The sequence below is a fragment of the Pseudonaja textilis genome, chromosome 1 (genome assembly GCF_049901715.1).
Source record: "Pseudonaja textilis isolate UNSWEBS1 chromosome 1, rPseTex1.2, whole genome shotgun sequence".
Lineage (NCBI taxonomy): Eukaryota > Metazoa > Chordata > Lepidosauria > Squamata > Elapidae > Pseudonaja > Pseudonaja textilis.
In genome coordinates this window covers 299,119,230-299,137,987 of record NC_141990.1, presented here as the reverse complement: position 1 = coordinate 299,137,987, position 18,758 = coordinate 299,119,230, and the positions used below count along the sequence as shown (strand labels likewise).

Below are 18,758 nucleotides of genomic sequence, written 5' to 3'. Positions count from 1 at the left end.
GACCTTTGTTGACTCTTCTCTCAATGTAGCGTTTATGGTTGTGGCCAAAAAGCTCAATTTTGGTCTCATCACTCCAAATGACTTTGTGCCAGAAGGTTTGAGGCTTGTCTCTGGGCTGTTTGGTGTATTGTCAACAGGATACTTTGTGGCATTTGCATAGTAATGGCTTTCTTTGGTGACTCAACCATGCAGCCCATCTTTCTTCCAGTGCCTTATAATGCCTCTTGAAATAGCCACACCACATGTTTTCAGAGAGTCCTGTATTTCACCTGAAGTTATTTGTGAGTTTTTCTTTGCTTCTCAAACAATTTTCCTGGCAGTTGTGGCTGAAATTTTAGTTGGTCTACCTGACCATGGCTTGGTTTCAACAGAACCCCTAATTTTCCACTTTTTGATTAGTGTTGGAACACTGCTGATTGACATTCTCAATTCCTTGGATATCTTTTTATATCTCTTTCCTGCATTATACAGTTCAACTACCTTTTCCTGCAGATCCTTTGACAATTCTTTTGCTTTCCTCATGACTCAGAAGCCAGAAACGTCAGTGCAGCACTGGATGAAAGATGCAAGGGTCTGTCAGGAGTCCAGGAACTTATTGACCTTTTTATACACACACACACACACACACACACACACACACACACACACACACACACACACAAATTACAAGCAAACAGATCACATGAGAGGATGGTTACCTTTAATAGCCATTCAAACCCCTTTGTGCCAACCTGTGTGCATGTTATCAGGCCAAAATCACCAGGGATGGGTAGTTTCTGTTGTCATTATGATTTAAAAAGAGTAAACACAGTTGCTTGATAATAAATGGCTTCAGCCATACACTAACCATGAGTGAAAGAAAAGTTTTTGTGTTATCATTCATATTCTCTGAAAAATAACCAAGAAATCATAAATTTTGCCAGGGTGTGTAAACTAAAGAGCACAACTGTAACCATGCAGTTATAGAATTGTTTACAGATTATGTTTAGAGACCATAGTTGTAACTAAAATAATTCTAAAATTTATTCTGGGCAAAAAAAAATTAATCTTGTCCTACTGGACCCACATGGGGAGTAATGACTAAACTTAGTCTGTTGATCTATAAAAGCATAGAATACTTTATAAGTCTGCCATTTTCCCCTGCTATGACCAATAATTGTGAGCTTAGTAAGTATGGAATGTGGTAGTAGGGGAACTGGTATTTTTGAACCATGGTTCTAAATTTACAAGAAGATGAATATAATAAAATGCAACATGTAACTATCCAGGTGACTTATTTATAAAATAATATAATAAGTATAAAATGAATATAATAAAATGCAACATGTAACTTATCCAAGTGATAATTGTTTGGTGAGAAATACAAGGCAGATGTATATTAATTTATAAGAATCTCCCAATGGTATGAACAGCTGTATAATAGATCTAATTACTGAGGGAGATAGTGCTGGAAGCCATATACTAGAGAATTTAACTAGGATCCCTGCACTGAGCAGTGGATTTAACAGACTTTCAGCTCCATGAGTCACTGGATTCATCTGTTACATCTTCAACTCCCAATAATTCTCATGGAGGCAATTCAAATAACTTTAACAAAGAAATATAATCTATACACATGAAATATATTAATGGAAATAGGAATATCAATTCTGTTCCAAAAGTCTAAAGAAATTACAAAAAGAGGTAATTGTTCAAAATTTGAAAAAATAGCTTAATGTGGTGCTTAACTATCACCCATATTTTAGCAAATGCAAAGCATTTTAATCTATTAAAATTTAAATCTCCAAATGGCTTACTTTCCCACTTCTACTTTGTGTTTTAACTCTTATATTAGTAATCTGAGAAAATATGTGTCCTGACCTGCCTAATGGGAATCTTATTTTATGATATTTTTAGGTATTCTTGCTGATGAAAGGAAGTGTCAATTCAATGATCTAGGAAGATTTGTTTATTAGTATTAAAAGAAACAGTATAATTATCAATTCTACACAGTTTTTTTCCTTCAGTGATTGGCAATCACACATGATATGTTACAATCTTAAGGACAACAGTGCCAATTTCAATATTTGTTTTCAGACAAATTGGCTTGTTTAATGAATTTCAGCTATCGAGAAATTAAACCAGGAACAGATCTCCTTTGCAAGCTTATTTAATGTTTAAAATATTTATATCTTGCTGTTCCTCATGTGCTGAATGTGGCTTTTAATTACCAAACCAAGTACATCCTAAACCTGCAGTTTATCTAGTTTATGAATGCAAGCATACATGTGCCAGGTTGGCCCCTTTCCCAAAACTGTACAAATGGAATCACCATCACCATAGCAACAAGCTCTCAGAGTATTTTGAATCAATATTCCCGCACTGAGAGAACACAGTATTAATATAAAGTCCAGATTCTGGCACAAAATCACATGGATTCTTTAAGACCAAACCTATATCAAATTGCTTGTAAATCAAATTAAATTTATGAGACTAATTTAATTGAACACAATGAGCAGAATACATGGAAAAAAGGTCCACAGGAGACAGACAAGTTTTATTAAGTTGATTCCCATTCACAATGTTCGTTATATGATACAAGCCTTCAATTGCCATGAAAAAGGCATTGGTAGAATTATTGCTCAGAATTAAAAATACAAATGACTAAATCTTTTGCCTGTGATAAATTTTAAGATTTATTTTAAAAAAGATTACTGTTCTTGATCATGACTAATGTTTAATCCTCAAAATAAAGTTCCATTTCCCTATCTTCATGGTATACATAATGAAGATAAGATGAAATACAGAAGTCAAATTAAACATAATTTCCCCTGCGGCTACCAACTCCCAGAACAATCTAGGTCCTTAAACCATCATTTAAAATACTTATTAATATCCTGGTTTCTTCCAAAGCTGATTATCATAGTTTAACAAGAACAATAACTTGTTTATTCAAGATACAAGTTGACTGATACATTAATACAAAGGAAAAAGGGAATACCACATAGCAAGGAATCTGTTCATATCTTGAGTTATTAAGACTAATCAAAGACTCTTCAATATACTCTATAAAGGTGTTTGAGCAAGAATTCACGGAGCTCTTTTCATATAGAGCATTTTTGGCACAGGAATAGAACACAACTGGAGAAATAATATGGGGAAAAATCATAACAAAGCCTTCCATCCACCAGAAAATCCATAAATTGGTTGAGTTAAACCTGCTGACAATCCACTCCAATACCATTGAATTGCCCATTCTGAATCAATGTTCTGGATATACAAGCTCTTTTCATTTGTTTGTATTATTGAAAACAATTCTATACAGTTCTTTAGGGAATGGGTTTTGTTGGATTTTGTTTGGGAGGAATGGAGCAACAAGTGCACCATACTCAAGTACATAGTCTCTGCAATCTACATGAATATGAACATCAACAATTTCAACAGAGTGATGTCCTTCCATGAATTAGGATGCAATAAAACCACTCAGCTAGTGCTGCGTTCAACCAGGAAAACTACCAATATATCAGTATTTCACTGTTTATCACAATAAGCCTAAGCATAAGTGTGAATCATAGAGGGCTATCTTTCTAACATCTGTATACATGATCATAAAAAACTAATGCATATTCCCAAATTTCTAAGAAGTTTTAAGGCTGACATGGTAATTATGTTTATTTGAAGAAATGATAGCACAGGTACAATTACTGCATAAAACATGGAACATCAGGCACACATTCTTATACAGTAACTATATCTATTCTTATTTACCACTACCAGTAGAATGGAATAAGCCACAAAAGAAAGCTCATAATTTTTTAAAAAAATATCTGATGGAGACAAACAAAGTAGCATTTGTACCCAAAATGTCAGCAGTTTACAAACTCTTTCCTTTTGCCTGTTCTGAAAAGCGAGATAGCCTTGCTGTGTGTTAATTTTCAAAGAGCTAGCTTTGAACAAAAACAAAAAGAAGTACATCAAAATTATTGTAGCATAATCCAGATTTCCCCAACCTACTATCCTTATATGACCTAGAGGGCACCAGTTTGGTGTAGACTTTGGTGGACTTTGGTTTTACCCAGTACATCAAATGTCTCTCCAGCAAGTTTAACCCTATTTAAGTCATTGGTCTTGAAGATGCACTGGACAAGGATGGTATGTTAACTCATTTTAATATATATGATGTGAGTTTCTGCCATCATGATTTATTTTACAGATTTTTGTTATATTTTATTATAGTTACATCACTTCAAATGGGTTCTGAGAGTCTTGCCTGCAGCCCTCAGATATTCTTCAAAAGCTGCTGCCATATTTTAATTCTTCATGCAAAAGAAAGTGAATATTATTAAACTCATGGGAAATAACCATTAGAATTATGTGGATCTTTAAAAACAATGTTCCATTCTAATTGTCAGATTAGATCAGCTACTTGGCTGTGATCTGATTAATAAGAGGAGTTCGATGCATATGGAGCATAAAAGCCTTCAATAGTTCATCAAAAATTAAGTGTGAAGTGCATATTCACAATTGCCTCAGCTTACCTTTCTTCCCTTTCTCTTTTTTGCTTTCGTGCATGACGATCCATGACACTTGTTTTGGTTCTTGTCTTTTTCCAGGAGTAGTAAAACTTTACCAAGCTTGCTATTGATTTGTCAGGAAGCTGGGGAACACAAAATAACTGTTGACAATAGCACACATAGTGATAATGTGTCCGATAGAGAGGCTTCTCAGCTATGATTCAGTCTGAGCAGAAGCTGGCAATTAGTATCTTGGATTTCAAAAAGAGCATCCTATTGCTTTCAAGGAATTCATCTGCAACTCTGCCTATTTTCTTTATTCTAGACCATTCTGTGTGTGAATTCTATAACAAAATAAAACAGATGGTACAGATAGTCCTCGACTTACAACAGTTCATTTATTGACCACTCAGAGTTATAATTGCACTGAAAAAAGTTACTATTACCATTTTTCACACTTATGACCACTGCAGCCTCCCCAGGGTCACTTACTCAAAATTCAGATGCTTGGCAACTGTCTCATGTTTATGACGGATGCACTGTCCCAGGATGATGTCATTTTGTGACCTTCTGACAAGCAATGGGGAAGCCAGATTCACCTAACAACCATGTTGCTAACAACTGCAGTAATTCACTTAACAAATGTAGCAAGGAAGGTTGTAAAATGGAGTGAAACTCACTTAACAAATGTCTCACTTAGCAACAGAAATTTAGGACTCAATTGTCATAAGTTGAGGACTATCTGTAGCAGATGTTGAACAAGAAGCACACGTACATAAATGCATACTCTCAGGGCCCCATAGGATAAACTAGGATGAAGCTTCTGAAGACATGATTCATCTGAAGTTCTGTTACAACAGTTGGATCAGTACGGCTGCTGTCTCATCTTATGCATCCTTAATTTTGGTCCCTCTTTCTTTCATGTTTCCTCTTTGCTTTACACTTCCCACCGTCAGTGAGAGATGGCAGTTGCCTATCTGACATTCTGCACATTCCAATTCTAGGAATTCTAGCTCCCAAGTCATTTGCAATACATACAATGCTAAGTATAGATGGCAAATGTAGATTTTTTTAAAAAATAAAGGAGTCCTTGCAGATCTTACTCCGCTAGACATTGCTGACTATGGGGTGGTGGTGGTGGTGGTTCATCTCCGTTTCAAGGCCATTGAGCCAGCACAGCCCAAGAGCATTTTCTATGGTTGTGTGGCCAACACAGCGTCACAGAGTGCTGTTACCCTCCCATTGAAGTAGTACCTATTTATCTACTCGCATCTGAATGCTTTTGAACCGCTAGGTTTGCAAGGGCTGGGGCAAGTAATGGGAGCTCACCCCATTGAATGGCATTCAGATCTCAAACCTTGGCTGCTGGCGTTAGCCAACAAGCCCAGTCTTTTAACAGCTGAGCCAACACGCTGCCCCAGGCAAATGTAGACATTATGACAAACAAAAGTAACTGTTATATAGTAAAAAATAAGTAAAGGCATGTCTCAGAGAGAATCACTGCTGCTTCCATTTCATTTATCTTCCAGGCCATGATTTTGAGAACTGCCTGAATTCAATTATTGCTTGTTCAGAAAGTTGTACTGGGAAAGAAAAATACTAGAAGAGTAATCCAGTATGGAATAGTTTTCTTTCTAGTGACCAAGAAATCGTTTTTTTAAAATTTGGAATGTGTTAAGTGGAGTGTCATAAGACATTCTTTTTCTTGCAATAACATCACTTTTCCCCATAAAAAGTCTACATAGCCCTAAATAATTTATGCCATAAGATTATTTCCTGCATGTTAAAAGACTAACTGTATGCTATCAAAAGGCAAATCAGCAGCAGAATCATAGGTCATGTTATAGAATCACAGGGATGGAAGGGGTAATTTAGACAATGGAATCCAACCAGGGACAGATATTCAAATCAAATTATCCTCAAAAGAGGGACAGCTTAGTCTTGAATGAGATTGTTTTATGGATATCAGAAGCACAATTCTTTAACTCTTTAGAACATTCAGAACAAACCAATTTACTGGTTTGAAGAATTGGAAAAAGTCCTAAAAGGCAGAGTACTAAATTAGATGTGCCCACAAAAAGAGGAAAAGTGGTTATTCATCCAATTAACAGTTACAAGCGTGCCTCTTAAACTCCAGTGATTATCAATATAAAACATTTTATTCTTTAAAATATCTTCATAGAAAAACAGATCTGGAGGAAAGATAATGTTTTCAGTGCTTCTGTTGCTCAGATGGTAAATGCAAGTAAAACGAATATTTAAACATCTCATACTTCTACCACCTTCTCTTTGAGTTTTATGTCAAAAAATTACTTAATCCGGCCTGCTGCTAAGATTCTCAGATACACAAACATGTATAGCGCTATATTCTGAAAGTGTGGAATCTTTTAGGGGACCGTTATTGCAAAATGTTGCAGGTACTGTTGACTTGACATTATTTTCCCTCTATTAAAGACCTATAAAAATTGATAATGAACCTGTCCTTTATATTGCTAATATGCAAACACTATTTATTATGTACAATGAGAAGTTTCTAATAACTACATTATCATCTACCAAATTCACTCAGTCCACTCTTTTTCCAGGCTATCATCAATATGGGGTGCTTGCAGGATGAACTTTGTAAATAATAAACAAGGATAAAAAGGAGAGGCATGTATTTGGATAATAAAAGCTAATCATTAAAATACATTTTAACTCCCTTGTTTGTTTTTTTTAAGTCAAGATCTTTGCACTTTTAATCTCTTGCACTTGATGATCCTTACCATTTGCTGAATTCGATGAAAAGTTTTCCCGTGGAAACTGAAAGCTTGTTCAAACAATACTTTGTCTTCAACCGTCCATTCATCTGGGAAGGGGGTGAAGTTGGGTAAATCTGCCAGGGATTTCTCGATGTTATGTTTGTGCCAAAACAGCATCCCAAGTGCCTGCAATGTGGGAAGATGTTTACATTCAAAATACCCAATCACAACACAGATTTTGGTGGTCTGGTCTGTTTTAGATACTTCTCAGCTGTCCTCTGTGAGGACTGCATTCTTACTACACAGAAAATTACAGTAACAGAAGGAAGCAACACAGAGATTCTCTTTTAATATCACTTGTGACCTTGTAGACATAGGACTCTTTATAAGCACTATTATATTACAATGCTTTCTTTTGAAGTGATGAATAATACAGAACACTTTAATCTAGAAATGCTGCAAAAAACACAAAAGGGTCTGAAGGCTGTGAAGGCATTATCTTTCTTCTCCACTAATGCACTATTGTATGGTAAGTATCCATGGACTTCCAAGGTGTGTGTGAGAGAGAGAGAAGTGGGAGGGAGGGAGGGAGGGAGAGAGAGTGGGGGTCTTGAGGCCACTGGTGCAAATTACTGCATCATTTTGACATCATTGTGATTTGGAACATTAAGTCTACAGCAGATATAGAAACAGACGTCATCACTCAGTTGTTAATCTTCAAGTTAATAGTATAATATAGTGTTTGAAATAGCCCCCTACAATTTGAATTTAAGAAAACTGGACATTCTGTGAGAATGAATGATCATTGTACTCACAATTAAAGTTGTGAGCATTTTTGAGCAATGAATCCTCAAAAATGCTCACAACTTTAATTGTGAACATAATTTAATGAAGAAATAATTTTGTTCTATATTATGGATGCATTTTATCTAGTTAATTAAGAGAAATACTATTCTGTTTCATCAGGCTATTTTTGAGAAATGTAAATAAAGGATGTCTGGAAACCGCATTCCATTCTAAATTTTAAACTAATTTCAAAAGTCTGTTAATTCCTGTACAGAGCAGCACAAAAAGATAGCTCTACTCCAGTACACAACACAGTTTCTGCAAATCTATTTAATTCTGCAAATCAATGAATCTATATGAAAAGGGGCCACTTATTTAAACAAAATTAAACAGGCATTCAAGCTTACTCAAGTAAAATCTTCTATTTCAATCAATAGCTAAAGTATTTAGTTGAACAATTCTTACTTTCTGCATTCATATAGAGAATCCACATAACCTGGACTCACAAAACTTTGACTCAGATAATTCAAAGTAAAATTATCATTTTACTTTGAAGATAATTTGCCATTGGAGTTTCTCAGTCCACCAAACTAAGGCTGTTATTCTACTCTCCCCCTACTACTTTCCTGACCCCACATCAGAATTCCTACATGAGAAATAGGTTCTGACTCAGAGTGAAGAAAACAGAACAGCTGACAAGAAAAACAAAAAGGCTAAAGAGAAGCACCTACAAGTATATTAGTGCACTGCCTAAAAACTTCCAACCTTATGTGTTAGAGGTTTATATGGACAGTTCATATGGGGGGCACTATCACAAAGTGATGGATATGGTGAGTTGAGCCAATTCTAGAACATCCATAGAGAAGGCAAAGCAAACAATGCAAATCCGGTGCAGTCTTTGCAATCTCTGAAGTCAATGAATTTTTTTCTGAGCTCTAAGTGGATGCATTACTGCAAATATAACTTAAGGCTGGCAGTTTGCTGAATGCAATTCATTTTTTTAATTAAAAGAAAATTAGAGAGGGACAGAAGCTTGATAACAGCTGTACATCACTTTAAGTAAGGTCATGGGTGAGTTAGACTATCTATAACTTAAAGTGTGTGGCCTTAGAGCAACACAAAATTGATGATCTGTAATTGGGCGCACTTCTGCCTGCCTGCCTGCCAGCTTGCTTCTTCCTTCACCTTCCAACACTACAATGGCAGAGAAGCATGCAATAGGATTTCCTTCCAGCTGAAACCCATTTGGTTTCAAAACATATGAAGGATGTTCTTAAAACCTAGGGCATGATCTGCTTAAGAAACAGATTATTCATTCTCCTTCACAACATAAATAAATAGCTGTCTAAGTGTGTTTAGGAAATCTTCTCTGGAAATTTTCTACAGAAAGTATTCTCAAATCTCTGTTTTTAGATATAAAATCATTATTCAGCTTCCACTGCACAACTGGCCCTGTCTTTGGCTGTCTCTTTTATTGAGCTTCCCGGAAGATCTCATTTAGTTTCTCCATACATGTTTTAATCAAGATTTTCGTGTAAAAGTCCAGCTTGACATTTTGAATAGGCAGAATTAAAATGACTGCATAAGGTTTTACATATGCAAATATCTGGCACACTAAAAATATAGTAACATGGTTAATAAAAATCACCTAAAGCCAAAATCAACACATTGAAAGTCTCTACAGTTACTTCTGCTTCTCTTTTACATCATATTTTGTATTTACCGAAAATAATAAACCCACCCCTGACCCAGCTGGAGAAGGGGAGAGAGCACATTTAAATATTTTTCCAACTGTTTATTACCTGTTCCATGTTGTACCCATGTTTTTCTTTTGCAATAGCAATGTATTCATCCACTGAGAATAGAAAATAAAAATAAAAATTAGAAAAACAAATCTGTAAAGAAACAAAAAAATGCTTATCATATAGAAAAGGTAACAATTGCATCTAGATAGTGAAATCTTTGGGAAGCTTCAAAACTATGGCCCTAGCTCCGAAATCAAATACTTGAAGCTAATTTATAACTTTTTTTATTTAGAATTTGTTAACCAAAGGTTTCCAGTTTGAAGATGCTATAAAGATAAGCACACCCATGTTTTAATCCTATTTCCCCACGCATATATCAGAATGAGATAAATGTTATCATTAATATGTTGTCTAAGAAGTACTAATCACTCTACAAATTATAATAATGGTTTCAACAAGCAAATTTCCAGTTTAAAAAATACAACATACAAAATAGGGGAAAGGAAGACGAAGACAGGTGCTTATGCTAGACATTTCATAATCTTGCTACTTTATCTGAATGGATAAAGTGGATCATTTTGTGCCAGAGCAACTTGCAGCTGGTTTTTTGTATTCTTCCAAAATGCCAAAAAAGAACAGAGCTTCCTGCTGCTACTTGTTCACAGATAAAGCCAAGCTGGACTTCCTACATCATAATGTTTTTCAGGAGCAACAGGGGGCAGACATTTCCAGTGGCCTATTGGAAAGGAATAGCCAACTGTTTTGGGACATGTTTAAATCTGCAGATGAAAGAATGTCCTTAGGAAATTGATCAGTAAATTTAGCTGAAAGAGATGTCTGTTTAACTTGGGGTGGGGGTGGGGGGTGGGGGAAGAATAGGTATTTTGCTCTACTGTAGTACATCCAACTGTAGAAATGCAGAATATACCATTCATACATTACAAAAACAATGTGAAATGTTTTTATTTTGTAAATCAAAAAGGCGCAATAGTTTGGAGATGTGGCCAAGTCCATATTGTTGCCGTCATGGTACAGCAGTTTCTTTATCATTATTATAACTAATACAACTGACCAAAGACAAGGAAGAAAATCCCCTTATATTTGCCTTGTAGTAGAGAAAAAAAGGAAGAGCAAACTTCCTACTAGTAGGAAGAAGCATCAACAGGACTGGAACAGTGATAAGATGATCCTCAGGGGGGAAATCTCTCCCTCAACCCTACCCTAACTACATAAAATCTCATACATACACAATCTTGCTGCCACTCATCAAATCAAAATTACAAGTTTGCATTTAAGAAAAGTATTTTAACCATCACGATCTCACAGAAACAAATCCAAAAGAGTCAGCTGAGTGAACAGATTTTTTTTTACTGGGGTGATATCAAAAAAGCAGGCTTTGTTTCCTTCATCTAATCATCTCATTAATTCCACACTGCAGTGCACACGGCCCAACATTTCGGCTTATGGTTTCTCCTCAAGATTTGAAGCAGCAGTAAGGATTAAACAAAAAGAAAAGTCTTGAGTGAGTCCAAAGAACTAAAATTGGCATGATACAGATCTGCTCAAGTACATAAGTTCATACTTTTTTTAAGTGCTCACATTCTACCATTTCATCAAGAAATTTAAAAATAACATATTAAAACATTGTGACAGATAACAAAATATAATAGCAGCAGCTTTCGATGGACTAACTTTGCATTAAAATGCCTTCATACCTCAAAACCCCAAGTTTACTTCACAAGGTAAGCAGGAATAGAATTAACAACTGATTCCATCAAAGCTTTTTTTTTAAAAAAAAGTCTTAAACTTTTCACGGAAAGTGGCTTTCTCAGGGAAGGAGCTTTAAAGACAGTCTAAGGCTGCATAGTCTGTGTGTACGGTCTCTTACTCACTACATATTATACAACTATACATTTCATCCTCCAGATGTTTTGAAACTACTGTATAGACAATCCTCTACTTCTGACAATTGAACAAAAAATATGTTGTTAAGTGAGACAGTTAAGTGAATTTTGCTCCACTTTACGACCTCCCTTGCCATAGTTGTTAACATAGTTATTAAATGAATCACTGCAATTAAGTTAGTAACATGGTTATTAAGTGAATCTGGATTACCCACTGATTTTGCTTGTAAGCAGGTAGCAAAAGGGGTCCTCATGACTGCAACCGTTATTAATATGAGTTAATTGCCAGTTGTCTGGATTTTTGTCACATGATCATGGGGGTGCTGCAATGATTGTAAGTGTGAAAAACAATCATGTCACTTTTTTGAACTGTCGTAAGTCAAAGATTATCTGTACAATTCTTAAACTTAGCAAGGAACTTGCTAAGAACTGTAGTTTTAAGACAGGTCTCCAAACTTGGCAACTTTTAAGACTTGTGGACTTCAACTCCCAGCATAGGAGCTGGGAGTTGAATCCACAAGTCTTAAAGTTGCCAAATTTGGAGACCTCTGTTGTAGGAGGTCACTGATTTAGGAAAGAATCCTGTACGCCAAGCTTCCATCAACAGGAATCTTTGATTAAATGCTTCACTATCAGGCACATATCTTCTAAAAAGGCCACAGAGACATGAAAGAAATGTCATTCAACCATAACATACTGAAGGATCTTACATTCACAGGAACAGGAGCAAGTCAAAGACGATGCACTAACTCTCTCTTTGGCTGATGTAGCAGTGGTGACCTTATCTGGAGACATTCATTCATGCTCTTTTCATCTCTAGATTAGATTACTGTGACTCACTTTACATAGGGGCTGCTTTGAAGACTACCTGCAAATTTCAATTGGTCCAGAATTCGGCAGCATGCACTACGCATGGTCACAATACTGCACCTTAGACCTCTGCTGGAGTTTCACTGGTTACTAGTATTGGGTTTTTTTTTGGGGGGGGGGGACGTTGGAAGGGTGTCTTCCAGGGGTGGGATCCGACAGGTGTAACTACCAGTTCGGTGATTTTACATTTTGCACGCGCTGGCACACTTTGCGCGCACACATGCCTGACGCATGTTGCGCACTCATGTATATTGTTGTCATCTAGCTGCCTGGACGGCTGAGCAGCGCTGCGCGCGGGTGCACAGCAGTTGAAAAAGCACTTTTTTCCTGCTTTTTCAACTGCAGCTGTGTCACGCAAAGCAGCTGAGGTTGAAAACACAGGAAATAAAGGTCAGGTAAGAGCCCGGGCAGGCGGGTGGACACCCACTCCATTACATATTTTAATCATTTGCAACATTTATCCAGCATTTTTTTCTATTTTATCTGAACACAGGTGCTTTTCTCTATTATTTATTCAGCAACTAGTAGAATTGCTAGTTGCAATACTTAAAAAATAGACAACAGGAAGCTTGTTTAATACTATTAACATCTGATCTCTCCAAAGCTATAGGCAAATTAAAAACCAACGTCATGTACCAAAATACAAAAGAAATCCAGATTATTATATAACAGCAGTCTTACTTCTCAAAAATGCAGTCTAAAATAATGAAAACTGGCTTAAAAACAGTCTATAAGGATCATTGCTGTCTGAGGGGAAAAACAGAATCCAGAAAGTCCAGTTGCGTCTTGAAAAAGCACCTTTGGGACAACCATGTGACCTTGATGACTGAGAATCTCCATAGCCCAAATGTATTAATTGTTCATAATTCAGCAGATTTTTCTCTCTTTAAGACTACAAAGTTTTCATCAATACCAGCTACTTCCTCAAGATTTTTTTAAATCAGAATTTTCTCAGATGAAGTAAGTCACTCTACATTGCTATTGTATACTTCTAAACCTTCTATTTGCAACAAATGTCTTCTTGGAACTAAAAAATGGACAGCAGTTGCTTTTTATCTGTTTTGCTTGTATCAAGTTTTTTTAAAATATTGCACAATTTTTAAATGTTATTTTAGCACAATATACATTTTGTTTCCCTGCACTTTCGATCCATGCCTGTCTTGATATACCTTTTGAGCAAAGAGCAATACAGCAAAATTCAGAAAAATATCTAAATGAGAGTAAGCTCTGGTCTATGTAACTACCCAAAGAAGCAGAGCTAATCTGCTTAAAATCTGGGCCAACGTTCCTAAACATCTTTAAACACATATGAAAGATGAAGTACTATATATACAATTACTCTCTAGGTAGAAGTTGAAACCAATTGACGAGTACTGATATTTTCTTTCTTACCTGCAGTGGAAAGCATAATATGGGAAGTTTAGAAGGGCTGCAAGTATACATGCACAGATATGCACTGAATTCATTATTCAAAATGCCAGGCATGCATGTCACATAATAGAAGTTTTTCACATTTACAAACATTTGAATCCATTTTCAGTGATTGTCTAAGCTCATTTGTTAGCATTATACCATATTTTTTCTCTCTAATCTTTTTAGCTCATTATGTTAATTATGAAAAATTGAAAGCATAAGTAACTATCAGCAATCGAGATTAATTAAGGAATAATCAGTAATTTTTCCTAAACACAAGTCCTCACTAATTTAAAAAACTACTGCATACTAGCAAAGAGCTGGCTGCTTAAGGACTAATTTCAGAAAGGCACAATAAATGCACTCTGCTTTACATTTGGAGTTGGAATGTTGAAGGAGTTGTTGTGTGTTGCAATCTAGATCGTGACTCTGATATTTTTCAGTCAACATCCTTTTCCTGTACCAAACTACAAACATAGCTTTTACAGGTAGTCCTTGACTTACAACAGTTCATTTAATGACCGTTCAAAGTTACAACAGCACTGAAAATGACTTATGACTGCTTTTCACAGTTATGACCTTTGCATCATCCCCTTAATCACGTGATCAAAATTCAGGTGGTTGGCAACTGATTCACACTTATGACCGCTGCTGTGTCCCAAGCAAAGTCAATAGACAAACCAGATTCACTTAACAACTGGACTGCTAACTTATCAACTGCAGTGATTCATTGTGGCAAGAAAGATCATAAAATAGGGCAAAACCCACCTTCAAAAATGTTTCACTTAGCAACAGAAATTTGGGGCTCCATTATGATCCTAAATCAAACACTACCTGTACTCAAAGATAGAATAGAATAGAATTCTTTATTGGCCAAGTGTGATTGGACACACAAGGAATTTGTCTGGTGTAAATGCTCCCAGTGCACATAAAAGAAAAGATACATTCGTCGAGAGCCAAGAATCGTAAGGTACAACACGTAATAATAGTCATAAGGTACAATAAGCAATCAAATCATTATACCCTCTGTGTAAGGCATCCAGAAAGTATCCAAGATATCAATCACTCTGAGACATTTCTCTCCAATTGATTTATTTAGAAACAGATCTGGCATGTAAAAGGCAATTTCCCAAGTGAAATTATTTTCACGTGTTACACAGAATCCACATTCTCTCCCCCCTTCTCTCCTCCCACTTCTACACTTCATAAATCATGAGAACCAATTAACTGCCACTGGAATTTCTTAATATGACATATAGAATAACCTTGAACTTTTCAACTCCTCTTAAAAAAAAATGTGGCAGCTGAATTTTAAAGCTGACAGGCGTCCCCCCTTGAAAACTCCTCCTCCTAAAAGAAAGGGGAAAAAAAAACAGATACAGGGGTTAACACATTTTCAGTTGCCACTCTGCTCCTTTTAACTGATTTAGTCTTATTCTGCTCAGAGCTCAGCCCCTTTTAACTTTTACCTTCCCAAATCTGTGCTCTTGCAGGTGATATGTACCATACTTCTCAGGAGCCGGTACCTTCCTGAGCAGTGGTGAAGCTTGTTGTCTTTGATAACGAGAGAGGCCAAAACTTCATACATTCATAGCATCTCAGAATCAAACACGGCATTATCAGAATCCATCTTAATATACACAGTGCACTAGTTATATCTCCAACACTGACTTATTTGTAAATACATTTCACATATATTTTGTTTTAAATGTTTACTTATTTGTGTGCAGAATGCCCAGTATTTTCTAATGGAAAAGAAAGCCAGAAAATCTACAACATCAAGTAATGGGAACAGGACTGAGAGTGATCCAGAGGATGTGGAGACATTCAATGCTAAGCATGTGGATATAAGAAAGAATAGGTTAAATTGTATGACTCAAGGATCCCAGTGTCTCTATCCAAATGCACAGAGTATGGGGAGCATACAAGTCAAACAGAAAGACAAATATTATTTAATACTCATTTGTCAAAATTAGTGGGATGAAGGTCAAACCTGAATGGTGTGATTTCTTCAAAAAAAAAATAGACCACACAAAATTGGACAGTGTGAAGGCATATGTGAAGGAAGTGTAATTATATGTAAAGATACAGAAATTTGAGCACAATGATAAATCTAAAAGTATTTGAATAAGAATACATAGAAGAAACAACATTTGGATAGTGTGCTACAGACTACAGGCAGACCTTAAATCAGGAAAAAGATTCTGATAATGACCTCCTAGTTACTGAACTTTCAAGGAGTGGAGATATACTAATAATAAAAGACTAACTATCCAAGTATATGTTGGAAAACTAACCCAGTCAAATTAAAAAAAAATTCTTTGTTGGTTCCTGTTATCAATTTTATTTTCCAGAAAGGAACAAAGAAATGCACTATTCTGAAACTAATCCTTACCAATAGGAAAGAGCTGGCTGAAGAGCAATGGGAATCATAGGAAAAGGTGAATCTTGAATTTTTTTTGTCCATTATGTATTTATATATAATTTAATTAAATGTTTTACAATGGTTAAACAATGTAGCAAAAAAGATAAAAAAGTAAAGTTATATAAATTAAGTGAACAAGATACAAATTTTTCTAGAAAGTTTAGTACATAATTGATTAATTAATGATGAACCCATTGAATATAGGAAACAAAAAAAACAAAAAAGAATCTCTAGGCTGCCAAGAACTATAGCCAACAGTATGGATCACCAAATAAAACCATACACTAGATTGAATTAGAACTGAAAATTTGTTCTTGTTTAAATATTCCTTGAAATTGACACATAGATCCATGTATTAAATTGTAGTCTAGGAATGGTTTCTACTTTAAATTAAATTCTATTTGTTTTCATGGTATAAAGTTATAATGGACATAAAAGCACACAACTTAGTTAACTATCATTCCCAAGAGAGGAATTTATTTTTCCAATAAGATAATATCCTGGTAGTGTTTAGCACGAGCAAAGTTAATTGAATATACTTAGAAGAAATATATGGGTTAATAAAATGTTATAAGAATATTATAGGTTGAAATTAAAATGCAACTTTTAAAATTTGTTTCAAATTGTTCAGCTTTATAGCAATGCCACCAAATATGAGGGGGAAATCTGCCCTGTTCATTACTTTTCCAACAATTTTTCATAAATGAATTATCCCTTTAGCAATTAAAACTGGAGTGATATACCAATAATAAAGCATCTTATACCAATATCTTTGTCAGATGCAAAAGATCATTGTCCACACATGAAAGTCCAATTAAACTCATTTATTGCTATTCATGCCTGTGCACAGGAATATTCTCAACTAACAGTTGGTATCTACTTGGAGTTAGATATCGGTCAACAGAATTCAAGGGAGTTTGGACTTAGCTCATACGACTACATAGGGATTCTAGGCTAATTCCTCTTCTAGTTCCACCCCAGGTTCTGCCAGTCCTTCTCCTACAGTTTTCTAAATACAGTATTTGGGATAAATGTAATATTCTGCTTCCATTGAAATATCCAGTTATTGCATCTGTATTATTGCATTCTAATTCTACATCCACTTAATCATACAATCTTTAAATTATTTAGACATGGAGTACTACTGCACCAATAATTTATAAATCAAGTGTAAAAATAGTTCAAACTATATATTATAAGGATTTTTAATTCAGTCACATCTCTCAATATTCCCTCTTGTTTCTCCCATTCTTTTAGTGTTGTGCTATTTATTTGGAGGTTTGCAATCAGTCAAACTACACCATCATAAAATAAAATCTTGCCAACAAATTATGTTTCCAGTTTCCTTAGCAACATCCTCTTTGTAAAAATGGACATTTAATAGCAAAGCCCCTCTTGTAGAAATTCTAGGATTTGAGCCACTGATGGATAGATGGGATCAGTTTGAGACTTAGTACACCATTTGCAGAAACTGGACCACGTGGCATTGTAGATGCGAGTCGTTGAGGGATGTCTGGCAGCTTGGATGGTGGCGATAACTCTGTCGGAAAACTTTTCACTCTTCAGACGTCTCCAGTCAACCTACAGACAGTCAGGTGCAACCATTGAGGGTCCAGATGTTGAAGGGGTCCCTGGGTTAGCAAAACGCTGTCCGACGGAATTCTCCATGGTGTTGATAAGAATAGACTGTGGGGGTCTGCAAATCATGGCCATCTGAGCCAATAAGGAGCTATTAGCAGCAGCTCCGCCCTCTCGTCCAGCAGCTTCTGGATGACCTTGGGGATCAGAGGAAGTGGTGGGGATGCGTACAGAAGACCCTGGAGCCAATGGCAGCGGAGCATGTTGAAGTTCTCCGCTCCTTGCGAGGGGTACCTGGAAATGAATCTGGGGAGCTGAGAGTTGAGGGGGGAAGCGAACAGGCCTACCACCGGCTGCCTGAATCTCCTGAAACAGGGTTGGATGAAACAGGGTCGGATGGAGGCGCCACTCTGATCGATCGTGGCCCTGCTTAGCCAGTCTGCCTGTGTATTTGACAGGCCCAAAATGTGTTCTGCTCTGATGGAAAGTAGGTTGCTCTCCGCCCAACGACACAAGCTCTCCGCTTCCCGCATGAGGTGTTTCAACTGTGTGCCCCCGTTTGTTTATGTGAGCTTTGGCTCTTACATTGTCGGTCAATATTAGTATGTGTTGATTGCATACCTGTGGAAGGAAGCTGTGGAGAGCCATGTGTACTGCTCAAAGCTCCAGCCAGTTTATGCTGCACGACTGTACTATGGCGGAGCAGCGGCCTTGGGTTGTGAGCGATTGAACATGAGCTCCCCATCCAAACAGGCTGGCATCGGTGGTGATGGTAAGCCTGTGTGGCTCTTTGAAGAGGCAGC

At 36.3% G+C, this 18,758-nt stretch overlaps 1 protein-coding gene across 4 annotated transcripts in view; it reads right to left on the bottom strand.

Annotated features, from left to right (window-relative positions):
• RCOR1 (REST corepressor 1) overlaps positions 1–18,758 on the bottom strand; it is a 168,595-nt gene that overhangs the window by 37,352 nt on the left and 112,485 nt on the right. For 2 of the 4 annotated variants that reach the window (XM_026698538.2, XM_026698539.2), the window contains exons 4-6: positions 9,823–9,875; positions 7,259–7,420; positions 4,518–4,654 (exon numbers count right to left, since the gene is read on the bottom strand). In XM_026698538.2, coding sequence (XP_026554323.1) covers positions 4,518–4,654; positions 7,259–7,420; positions 9,823–9,875 — 352 coding nt within the window. The remainder of the gene's footprint in view (positions 1–4,517; positions 4,655–7,258; positions 7,421–9,822; positions 9,876–18,758) is intronic. The other 2 variants (XM_026698540.2, XM_026698541.2) reach the window with 1 other exon arrangement.